The 25,932-nt window shown below is 47.3% G+C and overlaps 1 protein-coding gene across 4 annotated transcripts in view; it reads left to right on the top strand.

The window, feature by feature from the left end:
- Window positions 1-25,932, top strand: part of Efcab6 (EF-hand calcium binding domain 6) — a 194,425-nt gene that overhangs the window by 43,043 nt on the left and 125,450 nt on the right. For 3 of the 4 annotated variants that reach the window (XM_076911766.1, XM_076911767.1, XM_076911768.1), the window contains exons 5-6: window positions 683-771; window positions 9,587-9,647. In XM_076911766.1, the coding sequence (XP_076767881.1) occupies window positions 683-771; window positions 9,587-9,647 (150 nt within the window). Of the gene's footprint in view, window positions 1-682; window positions 772-9,055; window positions 9,214-9,586; window positions 9,648-25,932 lie in introns of those variants that run through there. The other variant, XM_076911769.1, reaches the window with a different exon arrangement.

Below are 25,932 nucleotides of genomic sequence, written 5' to 3'. Positions count from 1 at the left end.
ATTTCTTAACAACAAGAACCAACTTCTCTCGGAATCACAGTGCAGTGCCAGTCTCAATTGGCTGAATCGCTTTATTTAATCTGTAATTCATGCTGACTCACTTGACCCAGTAGTATCCTTTATAGAACTTCTGGGCCAGCGAGATGGCTCGGTAGCAGGTTAAGCTGCTTGCCAGTCACCCTAACAACTTGAGTTCATTCTCCTGAACAGACTTGGTAGAGGAGAACTGACTCTGGTCAAGCTGCCCTCTGACCTCCCCACTTACACTGTGGCATGCAGTTCTTTCCCCAAGAGATCAATAATCATAATAGAAATGTATTAGAAAATAGCTTTAAACAGTGACAGTTTATTCCCCTCAGCTAACAGTTACACAGATGCACAGGAAATGTTTGCCCTGATTCTGTTTGATATCTATGGCAATGATAGATTTATCTCAGGTCAGATGTTTGGTTGTGTTGTAAACACATGTTGGCTTTTCCTTGGGCACAGACTAGCCTCGTTCTTTGCTCTCTGGGGCCATGTATCAGTTCTGACACCCAGCAAGGACCCACAAATGTCTAATAGTGTCTGTTTCCTTAGCAGCTTTGGCATTACAACATTACAGACACAGGAGCCTGCTGTGCTGTCTGGCTGGAGTCTCTCAATTCTCTAACATGTCGTCATTCTTCCTGTCTGACCGTAGATCCCGATCACCAGCTTGGGTAATGTGCCGTACCATGAATTCCTCTCCAGGTTCGGTGGAATTGATATAAACATCAATGGTATAAAGAGGTAAGTCTTTTTCACTCACCCATATTAACATTTGACATTTGAAATGATGTGCAGAATCAGGACGCAGGGCATTAGAGCCAGGCCTAGTAACACATCTATATCCATGTCTTTATCTCTTTCTTTTCTCTCTGAGACTGAGACTTTATATATATCCCCTGCTGATCTTAAACTCATGATCCTTCTGCCTCAGCCTCTCAGGTTGCTGGAGTTTTCAGTGTTTACCACCATGCTTGGCTTGTATCTGCATCCCCATAGAAAACACATGGGCAGAGCTTATCTGTGTAATACTTAGCAGATTAATCCTGTCAGAATTTTATTTAGATAGAATAACAAGGCTGTAATAGAACATAAATATAGCAGGCAAAGTCACGTTTAAAATATTTCTCATACAATGTATTTTGAATAATGGATTTTAATTTTGAAGTAAGATCCTAAGGTGCCAGATGTGACATGCATTGTCTTTTGTACATTTTTGTGCCATCCATTGGAAAGTAAGTATGTTTCCTTGGATGGAAACAGGATATTAGAGGTTGTAAGATGACCTCAGTGCTTCAGGATTTTAGCACAAATGTAGGGTTCACTGGCTTACTGCAGCCTGTGGGTGCTGCCACACAACCTTTAATGACTCTGTCAGCAGGAATGCTCTGGGTTCCAGTTTATGGTTTAGGAAATAAGTAAGAAAATTTTAGTTTAGTTTTAGTAAGAAAATTCCGCACTGCCCATCTGATTCTGTGAATAAGACTTGTTTTCTATGAAGCATTGCAAACAATTACAATAATTAAATTTGGGGGCTAGAGAGATGACTCAGCAGCTTACGAGCTCTGGCCACTTGTCTTAGTTAAGGTTTCATTGCTGTGAAGAGATACCATGACCACAGCAACTCTTATAAAGGAAAGTATTTAATTGCAGCTGGCTTACAGTTCAGAGGTTCAGTCCATTATCATCATGGTGGGAAATATGGCAGCCTGCAGGCAGACATGGTGCTGGAGAAGGAGCAGAGAGTTCTACATCTTGATCTAAAGGCAGAAGAAGGGAACTATGTTCTATACTGCATGGAGCTTGAGAACAGGAGACCTCAAAGCCTGCCCACAGTGACACATTTCCTCCAGCGAGGCCACACCTACTTAAACAAGGACACACCAATAGGCACTTCCTATGTATAATGGCACTTCCTATGGCCAAGCACTCAAACACATGAATCTATGGGGACCATTCCTATTAAAACTACCACAGTGCTCTTTGAGAGGACCTGAGTTCAGTTCCCAGCACCCGTGTCAGGCAGCTCATAACTGCCTATAACTCTTGGTCCATGGGATCCAAAGCCACCTTCTGGCCTCCATGGGTACTGCATTCACGGGCACAGACACACATGGATATACACTTATATACATAAATAAAAATAAAAGGTATCCTGTGCAGTTAGAACCTTTCAGTATTGCACTTACAGAGTCACAGTTGACTCACTACCCCCACCCCTGCAGCTCAGGCACAAGTACCAGTGTAGCAGAAGGAAGGGGTGATGGGGAACGGGGAGCAATGGGGAGCCTCGACTGACAGGGAGCTGGAGGTGGTGAGGATCTGTGGCCCTTAAGACTTCTGTACAGCATCTCACATATGCTGAACACCACTGAACTGTGTAAATGGTCCAGTGGTTCTTTTTTTTTCTTTTTATGGTTGTAAGAGATTGGACCCCAGAGGCCTCACACATGCTAGGCAAGTGCTTTATCCATAGAGCTGTACCCCCAGTCCATAAAGACAAATTTTATGGCTTTTCCCCTGTTAAATAACAATAAAAAAATCACTAGAGAAATCTCGGAAGTTCATGTGGTCATCTTAATTCCTTGGTTGCTGGGAGTGGGGCCTGGTGGAAGCAGTTGGTTTTGGGGGTAAGACCTGTGGGAAAAGATGTTTTTACATTAGTGGGTTCTTACGGTCATGGGAATAGATCATTTACTGTCAGGAGTGGCTTCTGTGCAGCAAGGATGCTCTCAGGGACCCCCTTCCATGTGTACCTGCTCCTCCACATGCACCTGCTTCACCACACATGCCTGCTCCTCCACACATGCCCCCTCCTCCATACATGCCCATTCCACCACACATCTTCTCTTCCACATACACTGTGCCCTTCCACTTTCTGCTGTCCGCTAAAAGAGCATGAGGCCCTCATTAGAGATCCTAAGCTCTGACTTTCCAGTTCTTTAACCAACTCCTTAACTATGAGCCAAACATAGTTCTTTTCATTATAAATTGTCCAGACTTGGGTATTCTATCACAGTACCAGAAACAGACTGATATATAGTACTTGGCTGGGAGACATCAATGCTCTGTTCCATGTTGAGTAAGTCATCCAACTGTGTGCTTTCCACAGTCATTCAGAAGGATGACTGGTGCTATACAGACGATCTCTATTCTCTTGACCTATTTGTAGGAAAATATTGTTGGGTATACCATAACCTATTTGAATATTATTTATTTAAAAATAAACTAAAAAGCTGTTTTGAAAAACCAAAACAAATAAAAACAAAACAAAACAACAGCAACAAAAAACAAAAACAAATCCAAACCCTAAATCCTGAAGAGTTGGGAAAAAAACCCAGAAAGCAAGAGATCTGTGTGTGCGTCTTACTATGAAACCTTAGTCTAATAATTTGAGATAAGAAGGACCTTAAGTTCTTTTCTTTTTTCATTTTTTTCTTTCTTTCTTTTTTTCTTTTTCTTCTTCTTCTTCTTCTTCTTCTTCTTCTTCTTCTTCTTCTTCTTCTTCTTCTTCTTCTTCTTCTTCTTCTTCTTCTTCTTCTTCTTCTTTTTCTTCGATTTACTTATTTATTTTATGTATGTGAATACACTGTTGCTGTCTTCAGACACTCCAGAAGAGGGCATCAGATCTCACTACAGATGGTTGTGAGCTACCGTGTGGTTGCTGGGATTTGAACTCAGGACCTCTGGAAGAGCAGTCGGTGCTCTTAACCACTGAGCCATCTTTCCTGCTCCCTAAGTTATTTTCTTAACCATAAAAGGCTAACGATTTAAACTAGACTTGCAAGATTCCGACCTTCTGTGAAGCTGAATCCTCTTGATGGTAGGAGACCGTGCATTCTGATCAAGTCTCGTCCCATGGATACAGCAGGTCATGTATCACAAACAGCATTTCTGTGGAACACAATGAAAATTCTGGACAAAAAGTTAAATGTATATACAGGCATTTTAATGTATTAGTGTACTGTCAAGAGTATGGCTCCTTGAAGAGGCCAAAATAAAATGACAATTGGAGTCCAGAGGGGGCTACTGTCTGTACAGTAGGCTTTGGGTCTATGGGCTTTGGCCAAGTCGTAGTGAATTCCTGACCACATCATAGTGAATTCCTGACCACATCATAGTGAATTCCTGTCCATATCATAGTGAATTTCTGTCTACTCCTAGTGAATTCTTATGCTCAGTTTTATTGTCCATCTGAAGTAAAGAAAACAAGAGGCAAAGCCAAGTGTGCCATCACAGTGGGGAGACCCAGAGAGAAGAGCCCTGTCGGTGGCATTAGTGCACAGTAGACCTCGGGATGCTGAGAACTAGAGGAACAAACTTAGTAGGTTGGTGAAAACCAGGAGTAAACCCAGCCAGACAGAACACCAATGGCCTGGAAGGTAGCTCTGATGGATGCAACATAGAAAGACAGAGATACAAAACAGAGAGGACGGGCACACGGGACAAAGGTTGAGAGGAAGAGGGTACTTGAAATGGCTCTTCCAGGAAGATGTGTCCTGCTTTGTTCCATGTGCCTATAACAGATACACACAGTCTGGGTAATTTCTAAGAGTGAAAATTATTGCTGAGAGTTCCAGAGGCCTGGAAGTCCAAGATCTAGGCCCCAGCACCACAGCCTTTTCCTTGTATCTCACTGGAGTAAGGCGGGGGGGGGGGGGGGGGGTGGGACGGAGGGAGGGAGGGAGAGAGAGAGAGAGAACAAACAGAGAATGTGCAGGAATAAAGAGGCAACAGCTGGGAATCTCAAGCCAGACAAAGACAAAGAACTGCCTAACTGGTCACATTACAGTGAAATGAATGCAGAATGCAGCATCACTGAGAGTGCCAGCAAGATGGCACAGTGGGTAAGGACGTGCTGCTAAGTCTGATGATCTGAGTTCAATTCCTGGAACCCACACAGTGAAAGGAGAGAATAGTTTCCCACAAGTTGTCCTCTGACCTCCACATGCATGATGTCCAAAAAAAAAAAAAAAAAGTAAATTAATCAGTGTTTAAAAATCAGAGAAATATAAAGACAGTGAGAAAGTACTGATCAATCCCAGAATTCTGTGCTGTTTGTAAGAATGAGAGCAAGAACCCCACCCTTGCCAGATGCAGTACTGCCCTCTCTTCTTGCCACAGTGTGCCCAGTAACTGATGCCAGAGCATGATGCCCGTCACTGTGGCTGTCTGACTGTGCTGGACAGTTTTATGCCAACATGACACAAGCTAACGACATCTGAAGGGAGAAAATGCCAACAGAGAAAACGCCTCTGTAAAATGGGGCTGCAGGCAAGACTGTGGCCATTTTCTTGATCAGTGATTGATGGGGGCAGGGCAGTCCATTGTACGTAGTACCATCCCTGGGCTGGTGGTCCTGGGTGCTATAAGGAAGCAGGCTGAGCAAGCCAGTAAGCAGCTCCTTCTCATGGCCTCTGCATCAGCTCCTGCCTCCAGGCTCCTGCCCTGATTGAGTTCCTGTCCTGATTTCCTTTGATGATGAACAGTGATATAGACTTGTAAGCTGAATAAACCCTTTCCTCTCTGTTGCTTTTGGTCACGGTATTTCGTCACAGCAATACTAACCCTGACTAGGACACCAGCTTACAGAGTTTTAAGCTGTTGATGTTGTGTGTTGGTGTGACTAGGAACTGTCTTCTATAGGCTTGTGGGGCCTTGATTGACAGATGATGGGCTTTGGGGAAGTGATTGGAGAATGAGGACTCAGCCCTCATGAATGGATTAGCCCAGTGTTGGATTTAAATCTGGAGTAGACTGTCAGCTTGTGAATAAACTTTGGAAGGTGTCGTCTGGTTTGAGGAACAAACTCATTGGGGTGGGGCCGGGTGGGGTGGGGCACCCTGTGGGCTGTCTCTACCCTGTCAGTTACTTTACTGAAACTGCTCTGTGTTACAAGCTGCCATGGACTGACCAGACTCTGTTGTACCACTTGTTGCCTGGCAGCTGGAACCTCTATTTCATCACTTGGAGAAGAAGATAACTAAGACCACGTGGAAGTTGCGAACATGCAGTAGCAGTCACATGATCACATGTGGCCTCTTAGTCCAAGTCTTCTGCTAGCTAGAGGCATGTGGTACAGCTGTCTTGTGATGCTGGGCACCTGGGAGTTGCTGCTTCTGGTCAGTCAGGGATGAGCCACTCAGTCTGTAGCATGCCTCAATGCCTGCCCTGGTATGAGGCCAGGCTTGGGAAGGCTGTTATGTGGAGTTCTGGTAATTTCCATGCCAGGAGTTGAGCATCCATCACTGGAAACAGCAGAATCACACCTTTGCTTACTGTATTCAGTCCAGTGTGTGTCAGGCTGGTCCTGGATGATTCCTTCATAGCAACTCCCATAAAACGAGGGGCAGCCTGTTATTGCTGCTTAACTTCCAATTGTGGGGCTATAGCAGACTAACAGCTCAAGTCTCTGCCATGGTAGAGGTGAGACTTACTGTGGCCGCAGCACCTCCCTGCTTGAGACACAGTTGTGGAGGCCACATTCCATGCATTGGCGTGCTGAGGAAAGACTGGCCAGAAGTGTTCTCCATCACTTCTCTCCTGCCCTGGCCACTCTCACTACACCGGAGCTCCTGGGTGTCCCGCGGCAAGCTGACTAGAGTGGAGGCACCATCAGGAAGGGATCGTTTGCCTGTAGACGCAGTTATAACCGTTGGCATATTTAAGTCTGTGCTACGTTCAGAATGGGGGACAGCTGTCTCCAAGTGTTGGGGAGCTTGTGTTCTCTGTAATATGGACACTGTTACCATTCGTCCTACAGAAACACCCATAGAGTGATTTACTAAAAGAGAGGTACTAGTCTCCTTTTCTTCCCTGTGTTTATGGAGGGGCTGAGGGGTTCAGGAGAACCAGCTAGAGCCTTGCCCACACTAGGCAAGCTCTGTAGCAAGCTACGTGCTCAGACACAATGAGCCAGTATAACCACTGTGATTGCTTCTGGTGAGCAGCAGCTGATGCGCAGGCATTGGCACTGTGCTGACTGGATGAATTGTAATGGTCTCCCATGTCTAACAGCATCCCGACCTTGGTGATGTTTAAGAAGCCTTCTGAAGACTAACCGCAGAGTTCTGAAGAAGTTTCTGGAGTCTGATCCTTATCTCTCCTTATCAGAGATCAGGTCTTGTGGCGTGGAGTTGCTTCCCCACACAGGCAGCCAGGATTCAAATGGATAAAGCAGGCAGCACTAGCAGAGCACAGATTCAAAGGGCAGATGGATGCATAGCTGGTTCCAGGCAGGTAGCCTCGCCACAGACGACCTGAAGAACAAAGACTGGCAGCTGAGAGAAGTGGGGCTTGCGGGGGTGATGGACTGTTTGCTGCAAAGAGACCACAGTTCAGATCCATCAGGAGAGGAGGGGCCCGTGTGGAGGAAAGGGAGCCTGGTATATGCATCTCTGGAATGTGAATGCTTCCAAGGCCAGTTCAGTCTGGGAGGTGACATGGAGCCAGTGCTCAGGGCAGAAGAAGGCGAGGAGGAGGTGAAGGAAGCTCGGGTTCCTAGTAACACCCTGTCTCAGGAAAAGAGGGGGTGGGAAACATCTTACAAAATAAAGACTTGGGGCCAAGTAAAAATATTTTAAATTTCATTTGTGACGATGGACAGCTAATCTGAGATGCTGGCTTAGCAGTATAGAAGAGGCCTAAGAAAAATGGTCAGGCTGGAAGGCCTGAGGTTTTAGGGACAGCACAGAAAAACAGTGAACATCATGAAACTGACTAAATGGAAACGCGATTGGCTGTATAAATGGTCCCAGCATGACTGTGCCTCCAATAAAAGGTTTGGAGTTCAAATACCAGGCAGGAGACAGAGTGGATGGACTGAGTTGGAGTCTCCTGAGCTCCGCCGGTTTCTGACAAGAGTCTGGGTGCTTTAACTCGTCACACAAATCTTACATCTGTGCATTGGGATCGTTAGGCCAGCTGAAAGATCACGGATGCAAATGTTTAACTTCAGGCAGGGGAAAAGGAAATGATTTAAAAAAAAAAAAAAACATTTAGCCTAGAAATAAGAAAGGAGAGAGAAATCTAGAACAAGTGGTAAAAATAAAGACCAGGAAGAAGCTTGTCAGCCCCAAACGCCCGTGCACATGGTGCATTATGTAACAGGGTGTACGTGCTCAGGTAAAGGGCAGAGGCCACAGACAGGGTAAAGCCCAGCTACTGCCTTTTACAAATGAAGATAGCTTCAGTAGAAGGATAAAGAGGTGAGGAGAAAAGATGGAAATCCTCTTTCTACAGAGAGTTAGAGTAACTGCCGGTTACAGGAAATGTATAAGACTTAATCATTGTAAATGCTTTGCTTAGAAGACACATACTGACTAGTGTTAGAGAAAGGTGTAGGTGTAGGCACACAGAGAGGGGAAAAGAGAGGATTTAAAAAGTTGTGCTATTCTATGCTCTTATCGAGTTTTATTCTTTAACTCTTAAGTATATCCTATGAATAGCATTTTTCACTGACTGAATATGTCACTAAAGCAGTATTAAGAAGCTTGCGTTAACACGGTGAACACAAAATTGGATTGCTGACCCATCCTGTCTTTAACGTGGGCATGGAACTGAACAGCTCTCAACACTGGCTTCCTCCTATTGCATAAAGTGATGTGAGATGTTCCAAGGACCTCACTGCCCCTCAGAAGTTCAGATTCCCTGTTATGGCCCATAACACCCCATGTCTTTAAACTTCCTTGTGTGTCTCTAACCTGTTCATCCAGTTCCAGCTGCTTAATATGACACCTGTGTGCTGAGCGACTACCCTGGGGGCTGCCTGATGTCCCCTTTGTGTGGCCAGGAAATCTGTGTTGTCCTTTAGCTCACATGACACCTGTGCAGAGGCCTCTTATTACCTTCACCCCAAAGATTGCCCATTGTCTGGCCTTCAGCTTCCCCTCATTCCCCATTATCCTCTCCCTGGCACCCAACCACTCCGCCTCTTGTTTTTCCATGTGTGGCTGTCACTGGGGGTGGGTGGGGGGGATGGTGTCCTGCTCACCACCCCAGCCTTGCCTGGCTGTGTGGGAGGTGATAGAGAACTGGCATGCAGGAGAGAGGCCTCTTCTGTTCTCTGCTCAGCATCCGACCCCCACTCCCTCATCCGCAGTCAGTCTTAAAGAAAGCTCAGAGGCTTGGTAGCTACACAGATGCTGCAACCCCAGGAGAGCTGGGAGGAGGAGCAGATGGAGCCAAGTATGTTACAGCCACATGGTGACCGGTGACCGGGAAGAACTTTACCAAGAGGCTCCTGGGGTCAGATAGGACTTGGAGTCTACTATAGTCGGATAAAGTGCAATAGTATACAGGCTGGGAGCTGGTGAGCCCAGGCCCGGAACAGTGCTGTAGGCTCAGCTGAAGTGAGGCCTGGTGTCCATCAAGTCCCCACACCCCTGAAGACTGTAGATACTGTACTTCCATTTACTGATGAGGAAACCGAGGCCCAGGGATGCCCACGCTCCTGGAGAAGAGGTTCAGAAAACCTGTGATTCAGCGCTATGCAGGTCCAGTGTCAACATCTGTTCCTGGGGGAAATGTTAACGAAAATTATTTTTATTTTATTTTCAAGGGTAAATGAAAACGAACTAGATAACGGACGAACACTCAAAGAAGTCCAACTCGCTGAAAAGGTAACAGGGATTTTTTAAAAATGCCTCACTCCATACTCGCCAGCCCAGTCTGGTGACCCTAGTGAGGGCTCCTAGTCACGTGGGCTCTGTGAAAGAAGGCAGCATGTGCGCGCTCTGGCACCCCACCTGCCACGCTGCGGCTCCTGACAGTGATCTTGTCTCTTGTGTTAACTTGAGGCATGTGTGAGCAGGCTGCCTGTCCTGTTTCTGTGTCAGGCTTGAGTTTCTCATCAGGATGAGGACACAAATTCTCCTGAGCAGTAAACAGCAGTGTGGAGAAAATAACCAGCCAGCACCAAGCACAGAGCTTTCCAGTAAGGGGTCCCTTAGCCCTGGGAGCCCTGTGATAGAGCCTCTCTGCCACTTGGTTAGGTCTCAGCATGGCGGGGGGGGGGGTGGGGGGGGGTGGGGTGGGGATGCCATACCAGCTTGGAGCTGAGATGCCTTTTTAAAATGCATCAGAGCCTGTCAGTTCCGTGAGCAGTTTGAGAATCATGGCTTAATTTACTCGATTCAATATGTTGGTTTGAAATTGGACACATTTTCTTTCTTTTTTGAACTCTTCTGAGACTTCCATATATTTCAAACTCAAAAATAACCAGAGGGCCACAAAACTTTTGCTTCTAGTTCTCTGGTGGCTTGTCCCGTCTACAGCAGAAGGATCGGGTAACTGATCATTTCAGAGCACTGTGTGTCCCCAAACCTGAGTCACACGAGTCTTTCTGAGTTGGAGCCCTGGCCCGGAGCCCTGTGGAGCCAGCCCATGGGTCATTCTGTAGAAGCACTTGGTCCTAGGAGTACCAAGTTTTTTGGTTTTGTCTTTTATTTGTCTTTGCATAAGGTGTATTTATCACAAAACGCTCCCTGGAAAGCCAGCTGTTTGGAATAGTCATCCCCATTGCAAAAGCTTTTGGATAAATAGGAGATGTTACCAAGAGCCCACAGTTTGTGGTCCTGTGTGGGGGTTGTCAGTTATCACCAGCAAAGCCCCCATTCCGTGGTCACATCTGAAAGCAGGAATCCACGCTCTCCAGCCTTTTTTTTTTTTCAGTCTGACTTCCTCCCCATGGAAGCTGCCTGTCTACACTGTTATGGGTTTGGACCAGACTATGAGGGTGAAAGGCCAGACTCCATTCCAGAAGTGCTGGGGCCACTTGGCCAGGTGTTCTCACCAATAGACATCACCGCTCCAGTTCTATCTACAACCCCTACTGTGCCAAGCAAAAACTAACCTTAGACACTGTCATGGACTGATTCCTGTCTGAGGGCACTGCCATCTTCCAGTCAGGTGGCCTCAGGCAAGGCCTTGTTACTCGGTTTCATCATGTGTAACTGTAGACAACGGTGCTCACCTTGGAGGAAGTGCCACCAAGAGGAGCCAGACAGCTTGGCGTGGAGGTGAGCTGCCAGCTACAGCTTCTTTCTGAGGGAGAGACAGAGCCAGGAAAACGACACAAGACATCTCTTCCACTATGCACCCCACACAGGGCCACCACGCTGAGTAGACCCAGCTGCTGCTTCCCATAAGTCCTTTTTCCGTTCCCTGGATCCTGGTAGTGGTTACCTGGTCATGCTAGAGCCTAAGAAGATGGGGGTGGGATTAGCGGAGTTCAGCGCTTTCTGTGCCTTCCCTCCAGGGCTGGGAGACAGATAGTTTGGAATATGAAAGCACACTCATTTGTTGTAACTACAGGCACACATGGCTTATTAGAGCCAAGAATACATGCACATGCCTCTGGATCTGGAGGTCAGATTTGCTCATGTGCATATGAATTAACCTTCTGAAAACAGCACCTGACAACTGGGCAGACTAGCTGGCATGCTCCCTCCCCCACTTTTTTTTTTTTTTTTTTTTTTTTTTTTTTTTACCATGGTGAAGGTGGTCTGATAGCTGGTTTATCAACATCTGCCTTTTGACTCAGACTTTCCAAAGTGTGTCCATGGCTACCCTCATTGTCCAGCGAACCCCTGGGCATTCAGGTTTTGTCTCCATCTGTCAGCTGGAGCATAGTTTCAGCTGGATGATTCCCAAGCTCTGTTTCAATTTACTGATTTGCTGTGTGGCTTTGTATGGAGACATGCCACTCACATGTCAGCCGAGGGCATTCTCAGGGCATCCTCAGAAGATCCTACCTAGTCTTGGCTCAAATTTAGTCTACACTCAGGGCCACTTCACTCACCTTGAATCCTCCCTGGACCTCACACACTCACAAATAAGCTCTTTGGTTGTGTGTCGCTGACCCTCCGTTGGATCTCTCTAGTGTTCAGGTTCCTTATTCCTGAAGACTAGGGAGACAGTGGGCTCTAGAGAGTTACAGACATCCTGGTGGCTTCCTGGGGGAGGCGGGCACTGGCCAAGCTTCTCACTGCTCTGCTTTCCCATCTCCATGTTGGGATTCACCATGGCACTGTAACAACGAGAGGAGTAATGTAGATGGAGCCCCTAGTGTGATCAGTGGGTGGATGTTCCCTGCCTCTGATGACTAGAGATGCTCTTTATCCATGCCAAACCCTTAACAGGACACTAGGTGGCACTTTCTTGGCCACATAGATAAGTGATATTTTTCCAGGTGAGGGCCAGTTAACTTCTGCTTCTCACTACTGGGAATGGAGGACAGGCGAGTGGAGAGGTGAAGGGATGGGAGGAGAGAGAACTGACCTCTCTATCTGATGGCCTCTTGAGCTCGAAGTGAAACACTTCAAAGCCACTTCCCCCCTCCCCCCACTTGTTCTTCTAAGGAGCTGCCCCAAAGCAAGGTGTGCTGGTTAGGTTTGACCTGATCTTGCTACAACCTAGAATCACAGGGAAGATGGTCTTAATGAAGAATTATCTAGATCAGCTTGGCTTGTGGGCGTGTCTGTCAGGGATTGCCTTGATGTTAACTGAGGTGGAAAGACACACCTAGAATGTAGACAGCACCATTCCATGGGCTGGGCTCTGCACTGAGTACGAATGAAGAAAGCAAGCCAGACATAAGCAGCAGGCAAGAGTGTGTTCAGTCTCTCTTCGCTCTTGACCGTGCAAAGGGTGTGATCAGTTCCTGTGTTCCTACCCTGACTTCCCTAAAGTGATGGCTGGCAGCCTGGGATTGTGCACCAAACAGACCCTTTCTTCCTGAAGTAGCTTTTTGGTCAGGACAGTTTAACACAGCAACAGAAAAGCAATTAGGGCACAAGGGGAAGCTTCTTCCTCCGACTCACGGCCAGGGCATTCCCCTCACCCTCTTGCACCCTCAGCCTGGGAACAAACTGGTCCCCACTAGCAGCCTAAGCCAGCCCTGTGTGCCCTCTCATGTGGTGGCAGGCTCCCTCCCGTGCATCAGGTGGCCACCCAGGAAAACCACAGCAATAGAGAATGGCCAGCTTGTTGAGGAAAGAAGGGGTGGGTTGGGAAGATTTTTTTCTGGACCTTCATCAGTGTGTGACTTTTGCCCACTCTAGTCACAGTAGAGGTAAAAGGCTGTGCGTTAACTAGGATTCTTCTAGAAGCTTCATTCTATTGAACCTGTCTCCAGGGATTCTCACAAAGCAGCACCACTCTCATCCCTGGGGGAAACTGAGGAAGGGGTGAGCAGCTTGGCCATGGGAACACAGCTGTGGGTGGAGAAGATGCCACCCCCAGACTCCTTATCACCACCCTGAGCTACCCTGCTTTCTGGGTCTCTCAGCAAATGTGATGTGGCTGTTTTTGTATTCAGCAAACATAAACCTGGCCAAGCCCCTAGCAAGGGTCACCCTTCATCTGAGAGCAGCCTCTGTTGCCTCCACTGCAGTGGTAATCGAAGCTCCTCTGCCCATGTCTGTCTGTGGAGCAGTCATTTTTCCCCTGTGTTTTCTCTGGCATGTGGCCCTTTCCCACCCCCTCCCAGCCAAGTTACCTATGCCCTTGCCCTAGTTTGTCTTGCAGGTCCTAGCTGCCTGCTTGTTCTGTGCTACCCCAGTGGAGATGTCACCATCCTGGGGTGTGCTGGATAAGTCCAAAACCTCAGACTTAGCCAGTTGATAATTTTGAAGTCAGGACTCCAGTAGGACCAAAAAGGATCAAAGGGAAAAGTCAGTGCATAGTCAGACATCAGTCTTTGCTCTGTTTTGTCATCTGTGGACCTCCACATGGGGTACAGTAGGGATGGGAGATGAGGCTAAAATAAGGAAGAAAACCTCACCCTATCCCTGGGTGGCAAGCACTAATGGCCATGTATAGAGGGTAGCTGAGAAGCCCCAAGAGGTTCTGCCTTGCTCAGGCACCCAGTAAGAACAGGCAGGACTCCAGACCTTTCTCAACCTGCCACATACAAAAACAGTTCTGAGCCGAAGTCTGGAATTCAAGCATATGTCATACAGTTAAGGAGGCATAAGAGGAGAAACAGCCAAAGGCCCAGGCTGTTCACGTTGTGTGGCTTTCCAAGTTAAAGAAACTCTCAAAAGTAGAAAGCATTCCAAGGCTTGGGTATTTGTGATGCCAGAACATCTGGTCGACCCAGTCAGCTGTGACTGCCATGTCTGTTGGACACTGAGTGATCCCACACGGCTTTGATAGGATTACCCTGGTGCCTCAGAATTGTAGGATGCAACCTGCATCGTTTCAGAGGTAATTGGTGAATCATTCAAGTAAGCTGCCTGCTTGTTCTTTGCTACCCCAGTGGAGAAGTCACAAAAGTCAGAGAGGTCATCCTTCTAGACAGGTGAGCTTTCCTTTAAAAAGGCATTTACAAAGCTAGAGTTAGGGCTGGGGAGATGGCTCATCTTGAGACGTGAGATTGCCTTTCAAGCATGAGGACCTGAGTCCAGTCTCTAGGATTCATGTAAAAAAAGCTGATCATTGTAACACGTGCTTGTAAATCCCAGGGCTGGGCAGGTGAAGGTTTGTCTCTGCAGCTTACTGGCCAGTCAGCCTAGCCTATTTGTGTGCTCCAGGTCCTAGTGAGAGATTCTGTCTCAAAAAAACATGGTTGGCTCTTGAGGAAGGCTACCTGAGATTGACTTTTGGCCTCCACATGAACATTCACATGCCTATATACTACCCCCTGCTTATACATGCACACACACACACACACACACACACACACACACACACACACACACGAAAGCTATGTCAAGCTAAAACGGAGGCCATTTGCTAAACCCACAGGCTTCTAGCCCCTGCTTAACCTGGTCCATTTTCCCATTCCTGCTTCCTTGGTCTCTCTGGAGCTCTCAGTATCAATCACTGGCTATGGCAGGGATTTGAACACATCTCCTCTTTCATCTGAAGAAAATATTAGCATATCGCAGAGCTGTTGGGACAGATTGTATCTGAGGCACTTCTTCCTCCCCGCAGAAAAGCCCATCAATCATAACTGAATATAGTGATTAATAATGTCACAGCTCCCTCCACGTGCCTCCGTGCAGCTAAATGAAGAACAGTGCTTCCACGCTCAACTCACACCGAAAAACAACCACTTGCCTCCCTATCGGAAACTCGTACCAAAAGGACTTCAAGCCCAGAAGCTATTTTTGGTTGATCTATTATTAATTTACTGAAGCTTCACGAGGAAACCGTATCAAGGACTCAATTGGAATTTATAGTTATTTCAGACAGAGTTTTATCTTTTTGACTTTTAAGCTACATCTCCTACACATGGCCAACCAATAGCACAGACAGAAGTTTGTGGGGATAGTCAAGCGTTTGCAGAGTGAAGAACCGGGCAGCCTGAGTAGGGGATTCTGGATCCCAATGTTGAGTGGCCCAGAGCAAGCTGTTCTCCCCTGGGACCGTTGCTCACCTGGGAGACTAGGAAATGGTGTTGTTAGGTGGCGCTTCTGTGAGAGAATAAAGATAAAAGAGCTTGTCATGTGCCGGGCACATAGAGGTGGCTGGAAAAATTAGGGAACATTTACATGCGGAAGATACATCAGTAGTTCTCAAGTGAGAAGTGAAGAGACAACATGTGGTTTAAAGCCATGGCAGGGGGGAGGGGGCAGGGAGCCAGCCCTGTGCTGCTGGAACCCACATTTACCTCTTCCGGGGTCCAGCCTCACAGGTGTGCAGGAGAAGCATCACCCTAGCCCATCTTGCTCAGCCATCTGCATCTGCCTGCCCCGCCCCCTCATCCCCCGACTTACTCTTTAACACTGTGCATTGCATGAGAGCCACGGAGCTGCTCTCATCCAGCTGCAGGTGAGGATGCCCATGGGTTTTGCTGCCCAGGGAGAACACATGGTGATCCTAAGTCATTCTGAACCCATGGAGCTGGGAAAACCTTTCCTCTTTTCTCTTTAGCCCCTGGGCAATTTTCTTCCTGGAGACTTTGGAACCCCACACTAGGCTGTTCTGTCTTCCTCCTGTTTGTTCATTGACTCTGAGACTGAGAAGCATGGTGTCTTAGTTACTGTTCTCTTGCTGTGAGGAGACACCCTGACCAAGGCAACTCTTATATGGACAACATTTAATTGGGGCTGGCTCACAGGTTCAGAGGGTTAGTTTATTATCATAAAGGCAGGGAAACATGGCAGCATCCAGGCAGGCATGGTTCAGGAGGAGCTAAGAGTTCTACATCTTCCCCTGAAGGCTGCTAGCAGAATACTGGCTTCCAGGCAGCTAGGATGAGGGTCTTCAAGCCCACACGCACAGTGCCATGCCTACTCCCAAAAGGCCACACCTACTCGATTAGGACCACATCTTCTAATAGTGACACTCCCTGGGCCGAGCATAGACAAACCATCACACTATTCTATTGCTGGACATCCTGACCAAAGCAACTCTGAAAAAAAAAAAAAGAAAAGAAAAGCATCTAATTAGGGGCTTGCTTACAGCATCAGAAGGGAGTACAGCACTGGAGCAGTGGCTGACAGCTACACCCTGATCCACAGGCTGAGGGAGGCAGCAAGAATCTGACCTGACATGGGCTTTTGAAACCTCGAAACCTCTTCCTCTAACAAGGCTACACCTCCTACTCCTAATCCTGTGATTTCTACTCCCTGGTGACTGAGAGCTGAAATATATGACGTAGCTAGTGTTTGCTACTTTGTTCTTTCTTCCTTTTCCATCTTTTCTCCTTCACCCTTTTAAGCCCTTAACACTGAATAAAGTCAGGGGTCAGAAAGGGGGTGATGTATTGTTAGACTACTTCCTGATGGTTAGGGCTGTCTAATTACTTGGTGGGAGTTTGATCTTTGCTGTCAGGATATCTAATTTATTCTTGTTTTTTTTTTTTTTTTTTTTTTTTTTTTTTTTTGTACACAACTAAACAAACCTCAGCCAACAACAACTAACCAGTGTCCAACCAACAGCCCACCTCAAGGCCCTAGCATTTATATACCTTCTGAAAAGTTCCCAGAATTCCAAACGTCACACAGTTGCAGCAATTATCTGCAGCTGGCAAAACCAAGTCTCTGCTAGAGCACGGAACAAATCACAGTCAGCTGCTGTGACTGTGTGAAGCAGCCCCAAGTCCCCACTCCTGGGATTGAAATGATACCACATTCCTGTTTCTGGTTTTTTTTTTTTTTTGTTTTTTTGTTTTTTTTTTTGAAACAAAAATTCTCACTACAATATGAACCTATGGGAGCCATTCTTACTCAAATCATCACACATAGTCAGAAAAGCTCTGGGTGGCCCACTTCTTTCCTCTGAAAAGTTTTATTAATTTTTATTTAATGTGTCTGAGTGCTTTGCCTTCATATGTATCTGTGTGCCACATGCATGCCATGGAGGTCAGAGGACCCTTGGTAACTGGAGTTTCTAATAGTTATGAGCTGCCATGTGGGTGCTGGGAATCACCCTGGTCCTCTGGAAGAGCAACAGGTACTCTTACTTAATCATTGGGCTATCTCTCCATCTTCTCATGAGTGTTTCTCAGAGACACTGAGAACAAGCCTTCAACACTCGACTTTCTGACAAGTGTTTGAAGGGACGTAAGTCTCAAGGCTGTGGTGCCTTCACTGCGTCAGGTGCCTCCACACCTGGCATCTGACACATGCCCAGCAAATGCTGACTAGATGCTACGGTTATGGAGGCCAACTCGAATTGCTGGGAGTGGTTAGGGACAACTGATGAGGAAGGCAGATGGGAGTCAGCTCAGACATGGGTAGCTCTTTGGGGACAAGGTGAGAGTGGCCTGGGAGTCTGCTTTGGGGCATAGTGGAGACGTGGTTGGGTAGAGAGAAGATAAAACTGTGGCAGTTTCTGAGGCAGCCTGTGATCTCAGGCAGATGGGACAGGTCTGATTCAAAATCAAGGCTAAGGGAAAAGTAGTTGAAGGCCAGACGTAAGCCCTAATGTGGGGCTGTGTTAAAGTCTGGTGAGGCATGACCCTGCAGGGACAGGTGTGGCTGTGTGTAATATTATGGGGGAACCTCGCAGGGGATCAACTGGAATTGGGACGTCTACGAGGAGGCCTCTGAAAGCATCAGCCACGTTTTCTCACCAGGCTTACCAGGCGGTGACTGGTGATGTGACATTATGACTTACTTGATCCTTGTCCCCCAGACACATGAAGTTGATGCAAGAACAGCCCTGATAGAGAATAGGCGGTCTGTTTTTTCTGTTTTGTTTTTGAGATTGTAATTTAACCATATTCCCTTCCATGTCCTTCCCCTAAACACTTTCATATACACCTGGCTGTCTTTCAAATTCATGACCTCTTTATTCATTAATCACACATACATACATATATGCGTATATGCATACACACATACATATTTGCATATGCATATATATACATACACTTAGATTTCCAAATGCATAGTACAAATTGCTCAGTCTGCATAATATTACTTGTATGTATGTTTTCAGGGCTGACCACTTGCTATGGATAACCAATTGGTGTGCTTCTCCCAGGGGAAGACTATTTCTCCTGCCCTCAGCTTTCCCTCTTAGTTGCCTGTGCTTGCTTCTCTGGGGCTGAAGCCTTGTGAGCATTCCCTGTCTACATCAGCATCTTTCTTGGAGTCATCCTTGCTCAGTTCATGTCTAGGGAATCATGTTGGCGAAACTTTATGGATGTAGCTTCTGACCTTCCAAGGAGACACAATCTCACAGCAAACTCTTCCAGTGCTTGGCTCGTACACTCCTTCTGCCCCCATCCTCCATAATGTCCCTGAGCCTTGGGTGCAGGAGTTGCTTTGTGGATATGTCTATTAGAACTGGGCTCCACGACTCTGCATTCTGATTGGTCGTGGTTTTCTGTAGTGTCTTTTGCAAGGTAGAGAAATTTCCTCGATGGGGGGTATTATTCTGTTTTTCGCTGGTCACCACGTCAGCTTGCATAAAGCAGTGTCTGTTATGTGGAAGCCAGTTGAGGGACAAGGATAGTGGGCTTTGTGGGTTTGTCAGAGCTGGGAAAGATCATGACCACTGGGAACCTTAGAACACAGTGGATGCCAGGCTGAGCCTGGCCTGAAGAAGAGTAAAACTCCAGGGACCTGTGCTTACTTACCACAGGCTCCTTAGCCTGAACAAACAGAAAGAAGGTAGGAAGGCAGAGTGTGGTTTGGAGACATTACCTGGAACAATTTTCTAGGAAAAAAAAGTGTCCATGGGCTGAAGGGAGATGACAAAGGCATCCCTAGTTCAGTATTCCCTGAGTGAACCTTGGATCACGTGCAAGCTGTGTTATGCTGTTCTCTGTGCTCTCCATCTTGTCCATCCAACTCCCTATGCTGGATACAAGGCTCCATCTTGCCTTTCCTGCCCTTTACTTCCCCCCCCCCATCCAGCTGTTACCTGGTCCATGGCTCAGTCCCCTGAGGCTGACATATCTTCTGTCTTCACCAAGATTTGTCTGAGCCTTATGAGTTCATGGAAACATTGGCAGAGTGCAGCTCAAGAGCTGCTACAGAGACCCAGGTATCTCTGCAGAGAGACCCAGGCATCTCTGCAGAGACTCAAGCATCACCTGGGTATCATTCTTGCATTCTGTGTGCTGTTCAGGAGCGGGCAGGCAGAGAAACTGCTGGGACATGCTGGGGGAGGTGATAGGGCTTGTCCTTGTCTGATTTAGACAGTATTCTGGTCTTCTTGTATTCAGGAGGTTTAGACTGGCTCAAGTCTTGGCAGCATCCAGTGCTGGCCCCATCAGAAAACTTTTCTTGAAAGCCCCCTTGGGTGTGCTTGCTTGCTTGCTTCTGAGCAGGACCTTCTCCAATGACACGCAGCCAAGAGTGGATGCCAGTGTGGTGGCAGCCCAGTCTCCCCTGCTGTAAAGCTGTGTCCTGAGTGAGCTGGGGTACTCTGCCTGGGTAGAAATACTACCCTAAATGTAAGCATGGTGAAAAAGGAAAGCCAGGCATGGTGGTACTTGCACCTAATCCCAGGGCTCTGGAGGCAGAGGCAGGGGATTGCTGTAAACTCAAGGTCAGGTCTCTATTGCAGCTTACAGGCCTGTCATGGGTTACATAATGAGACTGTGTTTTAACATCATCATCATCAACAACAAAAGCAGCAGCAAGAACCTTTTAAAACAAGGAGAAGGAAGAGAAAGAAAGAAAAGAGAAACTGAGAGTATTTCTAGGGGGCCTGGCACCCTGGAGTCCCTTGGTAGACAGGCATGGGCTTCTTGTCACAGGTCTTCTAAGCTATAGTTTTGGGTAAATGCCTTAACAATGGAGATGAAGTGCAGGCTTGAGCATGGCTGCAGAGTACATGGCCTCCAGCCTCCCCCCTTACATCCCTGTGGGGACACCCAAACCAGGTCTTTGTTCCACCTCAGGAACTGCAACTTCTGGGTTTCTCTGATTCGCATTTCTCTTTTTGTCTGTCCTCTTTTCTCCATTTCCGTGGATCCCATTCAGATGTCTTTTTATGTAAGCTTGTTCAGTTTTGGGTAGAATCAGGGTATGCATATGCTCAGTAAAGAAAACGCAATGTCTTAGGCCTACGGGGGTGAGCGCCAGAGTGAGCAGAGCCCAGGGACTCAGGCAGACAGGCAGGGATGCGGCTTTGTTAGAGGTGAGCGATGCCTGGCCGCCACTCCCCCGCACGTCCCTGAGTTGAGACTCCGTGTTTATGAGGCTCTGAATGCAGTCTAATTTTTTCCTATCTGGTTTGGCTCATCTCTACCAGCTGGTAAATAGGAAATGTTCACGGTGGGAAGCCAATACTCCTCAGAGTGTAAACAGATGGAATCCATATAAAGTGACAAGTCAGACTGCGTTGCTGAGAACGTGGAGCCAAAACTCAGAACATAACCGTCAAGCGCCTACTCCGTTCCAGTTCATTTAGCCCCGAGTAGTGCTTCATAGCGCACAGCTGTGTTTTTCCTTTCTCCCCCCCCCCCCCCTTCCTTTCTTCTGGGTTGATAATGACAATTTCAAAGAAAAACTTTAATTAAAGATTTTATACAAAATAGCCAAAAGTAGAATAATAAGGAAAATGAGCATTGATGTGTTTATTGTGAGAGAAATCCTTTTTTTTTAGGGGGGGTGTCTCATTTCAAAATGTTCACTTGTTCAATTTGAAACGAGTTTGGTGGTGGTGACAGAAAGGTGGCAGACAGACAGCAGTGGCTGCTGAGAGCTCTCTTGCACACTGCAGGGAGCCAAGATTGGGGTAGTGGCAGCTCCCTGCTGCGGGGCTTAGGCTGCAGGCTGCCCCTCATGCCCCGTGCGTGTGCATGTGTGTGTGTGTGTGCATGTGCAAGTGCAAGCGTGTGTGCTTCTTTGTACGAAGTTCTTGACCCGCTTCTATCAGAGCTAGGCAGGAAGAGGTGTCTCCAGCAGAGGGACCTGTTGGCCAGTAGGTCAGAGAGCTGAGAAGGATTCAGTCCCCAGTTTTGCTCTAGAATGGCCTCCTCATAACCAGGCTGGCAGAACAAGTCTAGGCTCCAGAGAGGAAAGTTTCTGTTCTCTGCCCTTTAACGTCTGGGTGCTTACAGCCAGGTTTGATGACATGTGCTTGTAAATCCAGCCCTGGCCAAGCAGAGATAGGTGGATCCTTCAGGCTCATTGGCCTGCTAGCCTCAGGCTGGTGAGAGATCCTTACTCAAAATCCAAGATGAATGGCTTCTGAGTAGAACTCTCTCTCTCTCTCTCTCTCTCTCTCTCTCTCTCTCTCTCTCTCTCTCTTTTCACACACACACACACACACACACACACACACACACACACACACACACTAAAGTCTGGGTGGCCGTATTTATTTGGGCTTGCGGCTTTTCTTCTCAGAGCTCACACTGTGTACAAAGCATTTGGAACAAAGCCCCGCAGAGTAATAACGAGTAATAACGCATCCACTGCAGGCAGTTTATGGAGCTGTCTGAGCTCAGTGGGGGACAAATAGGAAGCAGTTGGATTTTCCTCCTCATGCTGCTCTGCAGGCCCACACAGAGCTCCCCTTTTTGTCACTGAGGGATGCCTTTGGCAGGATCACATGTAGATGGAAGCCAAGCCAGTGCAGGCCCTAGGCTTAGAGGTCTCTGTCGCATAGCAGTTCAGGATGCCCTCCTGGGCTGGCTTTTGCCTGTCCTGTCTCTCATATGTGTTCCCCATGCCTTCAGGTCTTGCCATCTGTGATCCAGGAGGGACCATGACCCTTCCTTCCTTGGTGGCTTCTCTAGGAAGTAGGGTCTGAGGACAGTGCTTGGGGAGCCTCAAAACAGTCCAGCAGCCCCAGAGGACCGGCAGAGCACAGATTGCCACCACCTTTCCTGGTGTCCGCTCAACCCACAGAGACTTCAGGAATGCTCTCCGAGTACATGCTGTCCACATTAGGGAGACAGGTTACATTACTGTGTCCCTTTGCCAAACCTTTCCTCAGTTCCTCTACCAGGAGGGTGCTGAGCAGATCCCCATAATGGAAATGAAATGCCCACCTGCCACACACCTATACAAGATCCCCTTAGGTCACCCAGATTATTCCTGATCCATGTCTCATTCACCTGCCTACCACCCACCCACTCATTCATCCATCTATCTGTCCAGGCAGCCAGCCAGCCAACCATTATCCACCAGTACATCCACTTGCCTGTATATCATCCAGCCATCCTCCATTCATCAGCCCTTCATCTAGTCAGCCAGCTATCATTTGTCAGTCTGTCCACCCACCCACCCATCAGCCAGCCAGGCAGCTAGTCACCTCCATTAATCTATCCACAAATCCATCTGTTCACCGATCTACCTACCTTAGCCACAATACATACATATATACATGCATACACATACATACAGACATGCACATACACATGTACATATATGTACATATGTACACATACATGCATGCATACATACATATAGTCAACCATTATCCATCATCCCACCTACCAGTCCATCTATCTATCCATCTACCAACCCATATATTCATCCATCCATCTATCTTCCACCTATCCATCATCTGTCCCATGGCTCGCTAAACAGCCATTGTCTATTAATCTAGCCACAGTCCATTAGTCTAACCAACCATTCACCTATATACCTATATATCCATATGTGATACATATATATAGTCAGATTTACCTATCAGTCCATCCACCAATGGATTCCTCTATCTATTAATATGCCTACATATTTATCCAACATCCATACATCTATCCAGCTAGCCAATTAGCCACCTATCCACCTCATCTATCTACCTATTTACCCACATATCTCAGTCCGTCATCTATGTGAAATTTACCTGTCCAGCCAGCCATCTAGCCATTATCCAGCCATCATCTGCCTGTCTGTTTACACAGCCACCATCCATCCCCTTGACCATCTCTAGTGGTTACTATTGCTTGTGAGCTTTGTAAGATCTCGTATCACCTGGGGAATAACCTCTGGGCCTGCCTGCCTATGAGCTACTGTCTGGATTAGATTAGAGAGGCAGGAAGATCTTGACTGTGGTCGGTATCATCCCCTGGGCTGGGGTCCTGGACTGAATGGAAAGGAGACAGTGAGCCAATCGCCAACGTTCACACCCCCTGCTTCCCAGAGGTACAGTGTGACCTCAGCTGCCTCACGCTTCTGTCACCTTCCACTGAGGAACAGAATAAGCACTTCCTTCCCTACATTGTTTGTCAGATATTTTAATGTGGCAACGAGACAAGTAACTCACACACCAGCCACCATTCATCCACTCCAACCTTCCTCCTCCTCTAGGCTTTTGCTGTGTTAGAATGGGGGACCAGGTTGAGCAGTGTCTTCCTAGTCCAGCCATTTCCTGTTCCTTAATGTGAGAGCATGCTAATTGTTCACTTAGCACCCTGTCTTGAGCCTTTCCCCCTGGACAGCAGCTACCACCAGAGCTAAATTGACCTCTTAAAAGTCATTTAAATGCTTTACAGGACATGGTACTTTAAATTCTGTTCCTTTGCTAAAAAAGAAAAAAACAGGGAGCAGTCAGCACAAACTCGAGGCCGTTGATTGCATGCCGCCTCGCATGTCCCTCATCGGGTTGAGGTAGAGCTGGGAAGAAGTCCGTTCCCAGAGCCGTTCCCAGAGGATGGGACAATGAATGATCAGAAGGGAACACTGAGGGACAGCATTGGGGGACAACCTCCCAGGTGGATGTCTGCCTTCCACGCTCTTAACTTCAAGTTGTGATTAGTGATGTTTGGGTTTTTCTTTGTAGCCCTTGAACTCCTGGCTCTCCTGGCTGTACCTCCCAAGTGCTGTGATTGCAGGTGTGAACCCCCACGAGTGGTAAAAATGTTACTGCATTGATCTTTTGTTTGTCTGCTTTTTTTCCTTTTTTTTTTTTTTTTTTTTTTTTTAGACAATACATACCTAGGCTGATCTCAAACTTCTGGCATTCCACTGCCTCAGCCACTGGAGTGCGACCATACTTGGCTTTCAGCTGTCTGCTTAAATCCTCCATACTCCCTGTACATGCATTGTCCCTGAAATATCTTGACTATTCCGCTGTCTGCAAGAGAGGTGTAGGTAGGAGAGCAGTGTCCAGTGGTCTTATTCTGCACAGAGGTGGAGAGGGCAGAGTATACCTGGTCTTTGTGTCCCCAGGACCTTTCCAGCCTGCTGCCTGGGTCCTGGTGGGGGAAAGCAGCCCCAGCAGTATGCAAATGAACAGGCGTGGCTGAGTCCCAACAGTATGCAAATGAATAGGCGTGGCTGAGTCCTTCACATCTATTTGTGGACACTAAAATTTGAAATTCATGTTACTTCACATGACTTCTTTTGATTTTCTTCCCAACCATTTAAAACTTCTAATGCCAATTTTAGCTTGCAGGTGTGTAAAACTGGGTGGTGGGCAGTGGTTCACATACCTACATGAAAGTTAGGTTTCCTTTAGGGAGGGAGGCCAGCACAGAGGTGAGCCTGAGGAAGGTAAGCTGTTGGGGCAGATATGAGCTCCACACTTTTCTTTCTAAGAAGTGTGCTAGGTTTGGATGGGGCAGCCAGGATTAGCTCACCCCTCCCCCTTTGGTAATTTGTACCCACTCCTCCCCCAAGGGACGCCAAGGCTTGTAAAAGTCTAGGACAGAGCAGAGTCAGGCAGGGGGTGGGCATGGCCTTTCTTCTCCCAAGGGAGGCTACCAGAATAACCCAAGGTCAGTATCAGGGGACAGTGATAAACTGGAAGGGTGGTTAGAGAAAAAAAAAAGCTGGAGAGAAGGTACCAGACTGCCTTGTTAGTTTTATTTTTCTTTTAACTAATAAAAATAAATTTATTTTTGTAAGTTTGATTCCTTTTTTAAAAAAAATCCCTTGTTAGTTTTTGATTGTTAACTTGGCACAACCTAGAGCCACTTGGGAAGAGGGAACCTCAATGGAGGAATTGTCTGAAGCAGATTGGCTGGTGGCTGTGTCTTAGTTGATAGCTGACATGGGAAGACCCAGCCCTCTGTGGGCGGCACCATCCCTAGGCAGCTGAGCATGAGCCAGAGAGCAAGTCAGTAAGCACTTTTCCTCTGTGGTCCTGCTTCAGTTCCTGCCCTGACTTCCCTCAGTGATGGACTGAAATACAAACTGAAATAAACCCTTTCTTCCTTAAGTAGCTTTTGGTCAGAATATTTTCCTACAGCAACAGAAAAGCAAACCCTGCCTCATTGGAGAGCAGAGGGCAAGGGAAGGGCTTTCTGGGCAACAGTTTACAGCCTGTTGAGCCCAGGAAGTTTTGAGCTCCAAAGACGTCACATTAGGTTAGAGCAGGATCATGTTCCATACAGGAAGTGAGCCTGGGACACAGGCTGTCAGTGGGTAAGTAGAGAAACAAGGGGAGTGGTCAGAACAGGGTGAAGGTGAGCTCTGGCTCCCCTCTGAGCAGGCGTGTGTGAAGGCGGGGAGGGGCTAGCGAGCACAAAACACCAGAATTGGAGAGGTGTGTAGTGGCTTACACTAAGCAAGGCTAAGGCTGGCCTCACAGCTGGGACAG

This window comes from Arvicanthis niloticus, chromosome 13 (genome assembly GCF_011762505.2).
Source record: "Arvicanthis niloticus isolate mArvNil1 chromosome 13, mArvNil1.pat.X, whole genome shotgun sequence".
Taxonomy (NCBI): domain Eukaryota; kingdom Metazoa; phylum Chordata; class Mammalia; order Rodentia; family Muridae; genus Arvicanthis; species Arvicanthis niloticus.
The sequence above is the reverse complement of the archived record's forward strand: the minus strand, read 5'-3'. Positions and strand labels throughout refer to the sequence as shown.